The 7,260-nt window shown below is 39.4% G+C and overlaps 1 protein-coding gene across 1 annotated transcript; it reads left to right on the top strand.

The window, feature by feature from the left end:
- Positions 1-2,259: 2,259 nt before the first annotated feature.
- On the top strand, positions 2,260-6,736 carry LRRC14B (leucine rich repeat containing 14B). Its single transcript, XM_015854811.2, has 2 exons — positions 2,260-3,212; positions 4,971-6,736. Exons 1-2 carry the CDS (start codon positions 2,308-2,310, stop codon positions 5,614-5,616), a joined length of 1,551 nt encoding a protein of 516 aa, XP_015710297.1. The 5' UTR covers positions 2,260-2,307; the 3' UTR covers positions 5,617-6,736.
- Positions 6,737-7,260: the final 524 nt, after the last annotated feature.

Here is a 7,260-nt window from a genome sequence, read left to right as displayed (position 1 = left end):
GTTCATTTTTTCCTCCTGGCTCTGCAACTCCAAATTCTTAGCAGCACACTTTTAGGCTCCATATTCATAAGACTAAAGAAGCATGAGAATATTCTTTTGCAAGAGTAGCATTAGACAAGCAGCATGCACTGAGGCCCCAGGGACTCAAGAACTGTGCTGGAGAGAACAAAGGGTTTTTCTTCGGCTCAGAGCACAGGTAAATAAATGTCTGACATTCACAGTATCCAGCCACGGGGAGGTCCACAGCTCAGTTAGGCCTTTCATAAAGAAGTGCCCTCTTTTCTGTTTCAAACTCCAGCCCTGCTGATGTTCTTCGATGCCTCCAATTTCTAGTATTAAACAAGGGATCACTTGTTCACCATCACTTCTCTTTTCTTCATGCTCTTTGTGCTTTCACAAAATTCTTTCAATTGTTTGCTTTCTCAGCAGCAAGAAAGTATGAACTTTCTTGGTCATTACTTCTACAACAACCATTCTAATACCGCCAGTCACCTTTTTAGCCCTCCTTCTTCAGAATTCCTTCTATTCCAGTACATTATATTTAGTCTTTGGTGAAGATAGAGTCATCGTTATTGCACAGATGCAAATAATCTCAGGACTTCTCAGCAATTCAGCTATGTTCCCTGTATGCCTCCTGTTAACAGCAGCTTTACTTTCTTCACTGCAATTGAGGTGAAGTTTTCCCAGAACACTCCTAAGCCTAATAAGTTACTCTTGAGATGGAACTTTTTATGCAATTGGCTTTTCTCTTCCCTCTGTCAATAAATTTATTACAAATAATAGGAACTAATTCCATCCACCATTTTATTTTCCATTCATTCACACTTAGATGTCCCCGTTGCAATTCTTCACAACCTTCTGTTGCCAGTACTAAAACAGCAGTAGCAACGACAACACTCATATAATCCGTGAACCTAAATGCACTGCCTGGACTAGATGGACAATGTGGTGGTGTCCTTACTCTAGTTAAGAGGCTGTCTGTATATTCCTCATTCTTTTCTCTTTGTTTTAACCAACTGTTCATATATAAACCTTACTTCTTTGTGACATGAATTCCTGAAAAGTCATGAAAAATTACTTTATCTATGATCTTTCCATATTTAAAAAACAAAACAAATAAAATACAAACTTTTTGCTGCATTACATTTGTTATTATCATCTTAGTGGGGCTGTAAGTTCCTAATGCATTTCTTGAATGAAGTTTAATCTTTCAGACTGGCCATTTCAAACAACAAGGTGCGACGAGGCGTGGAGCTCAAAAAAAGAGGAGGGAATAAAATACACAGCAAAAAACATCAAATGTAAGGCAAATATACATATATATAAAGTGTATGCTATAATGTTTGAAGTAACTCTTTCTCGCTGGCTGCCCAAAAAAAGGCAGCATAAAAGACAGTATTTCTTCACTCTGTCTATCAACTGCCAGGTTGAAAGTAAGAAGCTTCATCTCCACTGTCATCAACAGGTAATAGATTTCAAATATTTTCCCATTCTGTATCATAATGAAACCATGATTTCTTATATGATAAGAAAGAAAAGACCATCTGCTGCTCAAGGTAACAGCAACAGCATATTTGCCTGGGTATTGAGGATGTTTTAAATTTGTGCCCTGTCTTGTCTTGTACTTAAGTCTAAGTCTCTCACCACAGCCGTGTCCTGGTCACGAAGAGTCTGGACTCTTGTAATATCTCTCCTCTTTTTGCCTGGAATCACTGTATTTAACTATTCCTTGCTGAGTAGGACAGGTAAAAAGTAGCTCACCGACTGTAGCACTTCAGTTTTTCCTTATACAGCTATAGTTTTGAGGAGAAGTATAATGCTGAGAAATCTTCTCCCTTGAAATCAGCATGTAAATGCCTAGGAAATACTTCATTTTTATTCATCTTAATGTAGCGTATTTCATGAAAGGAAGTGGAATAAAGATCACTTTGTGTAAGTTGGAACCTCAAATGCATTTTGCATAGCATGGGAAAGATACAGAAATTTTCTCACATAAATATCTTGTTCTGATCACAATATTATGGCTTGTTTATGCTTAGTTATTAGTTTTGTTATAAATATGAGCATTTAAATGAATTAATGCTCTCGAAATAAAGGTCTCATAGAAGCTATCTGCTGCAGTCTCAGTGTAAGAGCTCCAAAATAGAAAGCAGAGATCAGCATGTGATTCTTCATTCTACATTCCCAACAAGGCTTCCCTCAGTAGCAAACAGCAGCTGTAGTTAAAAATAGAAAGTGATAAGCAACTAGGATCTTTAATTAAACCCAGAAGTCACCCTCTGTAACAGCAAGAGGTTCAAAGAAACAATGAAGTCTCTCCAGTTCCTTAGTGCTGAAGCATTCGTGTCCGATGCAGAGTTTGCAAGGAAGAATCTTGGCAGTGTTGCTCATAATCTTTTTCCTCTTCTTTTTAAAGCCAGCTATTTACTGGAGCGAAAGGAAGTGATTCATGACTTGGTAGAGACCTGGCCACTTTCTGACTTTAATATAGGAAAACTTCTGGGAACTACTGTGGACTACCAGGAAGATCTGAGCCATAGAAGATGTTCAGAGTGCTTGGAGAGCTGTTTAACAGGGCTGAGAGACTATGTGCTAAATCATCCTTCTCCCTGTGTGAAAAGGTTGAAAGTGGTGGATCTAACAGGTATAAAAGACGTTGAAGTTCAGCTTTGTGAATGTAAGAAGACAATGGGGAGGTGGGCCAGGACAAAGCTGGTCTCAAAGCTTTGTCTAGAAGTGCTGGTCCACCTGCAACAAATGCAATGCAAGCCATGTACCTTTGAAATCAGTATTGATCTGCTAATAGACTTGTTTGTTACAGAACGTAACTATGAGCTGGTAGTGCAGGCCCTGCTGCAGAAGCGTTATTGTCCTCTGAAGATCTGCTGTGTGGCATTTAGAGCTGACAACCTGGCTTTGCAGAAATTCTTCTATATCATAAAGCTCGCTGATCCCTCTTCGTTGCGCAAACTGGAAGTAGTTCACAATGTTCGCTTGGAAATGGAACACTTGGAAATACTCTTCAACAGTATTCACTTCCCTCTACTGATGTCTTTGACCTTGCCAGCTCGAACATTTAATGTGCGGAGGTTCACAGCTGCAGATGAACTGATGCTTACTACCATTGGAGAAAAAATGGGTGAAATGACGCAACTGACTGAGCTCAGTCTGGCATTTTCTATACTCACAGGAAGAATACAGAAACTGCTCAGGTAACTTGGCTATCTTACTGTCAATCAAAATGTAAAGAACAGCAACTAGTGCCATCAGTAATTTGAGAACATTATAGAATAAGTGAAATGAGAATATCTCATCTCAGGTGGTGTGTGAGTATGGGAAGCAGAAAACTAGGAAAGAGTATTTGTTGGGGAGAAGTCAATATATTGTCAAATGTAATTAGAAGAACTGATTGTTCCTGTTAGCCTTCCAGAGCCCATCTTATGAGTATGATTTGAATATGCTTTTGGCTACTAATGCAAGGTAGAGATACACCTAGATCTGTCACAGTCTTGAGCTTATATCTCAGTCAGCTTGGGCTGGCCTTTGATACAATTTCAAAGGTCACACTCAAATTGTTTTATTTTTCTGAATTCCTAGTGAACGTGTTTCCTCTAAAAATAGGACAGTAAATACAGATTTCATAGATAATTTATTTTTAGATAGCTAGAGGAATATTAAACTGATTTGAGACTTTGATTTCAATTGTTCATTGTGCCTTACAGCCTCAGGGTAGGAGAGATCTGATGCATGTCTCTACTGCAAATTAATCTAACCTATGAATATTCATAATTATTTACATAAAAGAATGTCTGTTCTTAAATATATAACAAGCTACCAGTGATCTGTGTTCATATTTGAACTGAAAATCAAGTTGAGTTTCTTCTTTCCAGAGCATCAGGAAAAAAAAGGTAGAATAAAGTTTTGAAACAAATCACCTTGGTCTAAAATTCCTCCTGTACATAGAAGGCACTTCATTTAAATGTTGTTAAGAGATCAAACAGTGGATATTAGCACAGGAAGGCAGTGGTATGTTTCAGCAGTGGCAACAGCAATGTGAAAGACAAGCCATGTTCCAGACATCCATGCAGATTTTTATGGTCACAGCATGCAGGCTGTTGCTCATTACTGGTGAAAATACATAGATAGTGGTGGCGACTATGTTGAAAAAATAATTTTTTTGTAGCTGAGAATTTGTTCTATCAAATAGCATTATTGTGCTCTTTGTATCAGTTGTAGTTTCAATGGAAATAAATAGGATGCATTAGTTTTAAAGCGACATGCATAAGTTATGAGTTTCTAATCTTTATCCGGTTGAGATACATGGAAGAATTCTAGCTGAGGTTCTCTACATCTGAAAGGGAACTTTTTTGATTTTCATTGGTTAAGATTATTTTATATTCAACTAAAACGTTTGTTCATAATCTCAGGTACACTTTTTCCAATCACCTTCTTCATCAGAATTTCTGTTTGAAACTTCAGAACAAAATAACATGTAAAACTCTTGGATATCTAAAAACATAAAGCAAAAAGAAAACTAGAAATAAATACTGGTATGTTAGAATACTGATTGGATTGCCTCTTGAAATGAATCCTTCCTTAACGGACATGATTAAAATCTCTTGAATGATAACGGCATCATGAAAGAAGTCATCGATGTTTTTATTGTAGTACTGATCTATTATTAATTCAGCAAGTAATGGAGCCTGACAACATGTAAATGTTAACAAAACATACACATAGATTATTACAAAATAAATTCCCTTTAAACCAAAACATTTGGAGTTATGAAAGGGTTGGGGAGCAAACTATATTTGTCATTGTTGGCATGTGCTTCATTTCTAAAAGGAGATTAAAAAAAATAATGATTGTGACTGATGACTGCACTCATAACATGGATAGAAGTGTGAAATTTTGTGAAAATAGTTTTTCAGTGTTTCATGGCATAAAACCCTTTCTTTTTAATTCTACAGCCCACTAAAAACTCCACTGAAGATGCTGGATGTTTCTAACTGTTCATTGAACCATGATGATATGGTCTATTTGGCCAACAGCATCCATTCTTATCACTTGGAAGCACTGGACCTGAGTGGGCACTATATTCCTGAACTTTATCCATCAACATTCTTTAAGCTTCTTAGCCATTCCTCTCCAGTTCTTAGGAGTCTTATCTTGGAGGACTGTAACATCCAGGACACTCATGTCAACATGTTGATTGTAGCATTAAGCTCTTGTCAGAAACTGCAGGAGTTTAAGTTTCTTGGAAATCCATTGTCATCCCAAGCACTAAAACACCTTTTCACATTTCTCTGTGAGCTGCCAGAGCTGAAAAATGTGGAGTTTCCAGTTCCAAAGGACTGTTACCCTCTTGACATCACCTACCCAATTGATGATGCCCGTCTCTGCAAATTTGATCATCAAAAATATGACAGTATAGCAGAGGAGCTTAAATTCATTTTACTCCAAGCAAATCGGGAGGATGTGAAAGCTTCAACTCCGCTCTTTGGCAGTTATGATGCAGCTGTTCAGGAGACAAATGATGAACTGGGAGCTTATTTGATCAAGTCCTTCAAAGAGACTTTAGAAAAATTAACTACTTCTCTTAGCAAAATGAGTTAAATGTGTAACATATTTGTGATAATTTGGCCTGCCAAATCAGAAGCTAGTTTATTCTTTTCTAGTACAGCGTCCATCATTGATCAGTCTTGAGTTTTCTTTAGTTTCAGGGCTGAATTTACTGTTGTTTTTTGTAGCTTATGATCATCAGAGGTTTTTTAACTATTCTACTGCATACCATTTATGTAAATATAGTTTGTTCTCAAAAGAGGGAAAAACCCTCAATAGATTATTATTTTACACAAAAAAGCATTTTGTTTCTTAGTAAAACAAGGTGTCTGCAATTGGCTACTTTCTTCTACAGTTTTCTCCAGATTTGGGAATGAGGCTTGTAACTAAATAGAAAAGACAGGAAAGTCTTTTCCCAAGTCTAGCAGGATCCCTCAATGACTGTGTATATTCTTCTGCTGGGGGCCCAGCCCTGGATGCTTGAGACTTGGGCCTCACAGGAGCTGAGTAGAGAGGGACAATCACCTCCCTCTCCCTACTCGCCACTCTTTTTTTAATGCAGACCAGGTGGAAAAAGGGTCTGACCACTTGGGAATAATATAGGAATGTTGTCATGGCCTGCAGGGATGTGATGAGGAAAGCTAAAGCCACCTGGAATTGAATCTGCCTAAAGTGATAACGGATAATAAAAAAGGCTTTTTAAAGTAAGTTAACAGCAAAAGGAAGACTAGGGAGAACGAGGGTCCCCTACTAAGTGAGGGGGGTGTTCTTGTAACAGGGGGATGCTGAGAAGGCAGAGTTACTGAATACCTCCTTTGCTTCTGTCTTCAGTGGAAAAGCTCTCCCTCAGGAATCCCAGATACCAGAGGTTAGTGAGAGGGTCTGGGGAATGGGAGACTTCCCTTTAGTCAAGGAAGTGGTGGTCTGTGAGTGCCTAGGCAACACCAATGTTCATAAATCCATGGAACCCAATGGGGTACATCCATGGGTGCTGAGGGAGCTGGCAGAGGTGATTGCTGAACTGCTCTCCATCATCTTTGAGAGGTCTTGGAGAATGGGAGAGATCCCTGAAGACTGTAGGATAGCCAGTGTCACTCTGGTCTTCAAAAAGGGCAAGAAGGAAGATCTGGGTAATAACAGGCCAGTCAGCCTCACCTCTGTCCCTGCAAAGGTGATGGAACAGCTTGTGCTGGGTGCCATCTTCAGACAACTGGAAGAAAAGGAGGTTATCAGGAATAGTCAGCATGGATCTTGTTCAGCATCTTCATCAATGACCTTGATGAGGGGATAGTGACCAGCCTCAGCACGTTTGCTGATGATATGAAGTTGGGAGGATTGGCTGACATGCCTGAAGGCTGTGTTGCCATTCAGTGAGACCTGGACAGGCTGGAGAGCTGGGCAGTAAATAAGAAACCAGATGAGGTTTAACAAAAGCAAGTGTAGAGTCTTGCACCTAGGGAGGAATAATTGCATGCACCAGTACAGGTTGGGGGATGACCTGCTGGAGAGGAGCTCTGCTGAGAGGGACCTGGGTGTCCTGGTGGAAAACAGGTTGGCCATGAGCCAGCAGTGTGGCCTTGTGGCCAAAAAGGCCAATGGCATACTGGGATGCATTAAAAATAGCGTGTCCAGCAGGTCAAGGGAGGTGATCCTCCCCCTTTACTCTGCCCTGGTGGGGCCTCATCTGGAGTTCTGTGT

This window comes from Coturnix japonica, chromosome 2 (genome assembly GCF_001577835.2).
Source record: "Coturnix japonica isolate 7356 chromosome 2, Coturnix japonica 2.1, whole genome shotgun sequence".
NCBI classification, from domain to species: Eukaryota; Metazoa; Chordata; class Aves; order Galliformes; family Phasianidae; genus Coturnix; species Coturnix japonica.
This window is presented reverse-complemented; position numbering and strand designations above follow the sequence as displayed.

What these genes read in the sequence shown, in the direction of transcription:
- LRRC14B (XM_015854811.2), top strand. Translation starts at nt 2,308, where the DNA reads ATGAAGTCTCTCCAGTTCCTTAGTGCTGAAGCATTCGTGTCCGATGCA. An exon ending in AGAATACAGAAACTGCTCAG is followed by an intron (nt 3,213 to 4,970) that starts GTAACTTGGCTA and finishes TTAATTCTACAG; the next exon opens with CCCACTAAAAACTCCACTGA.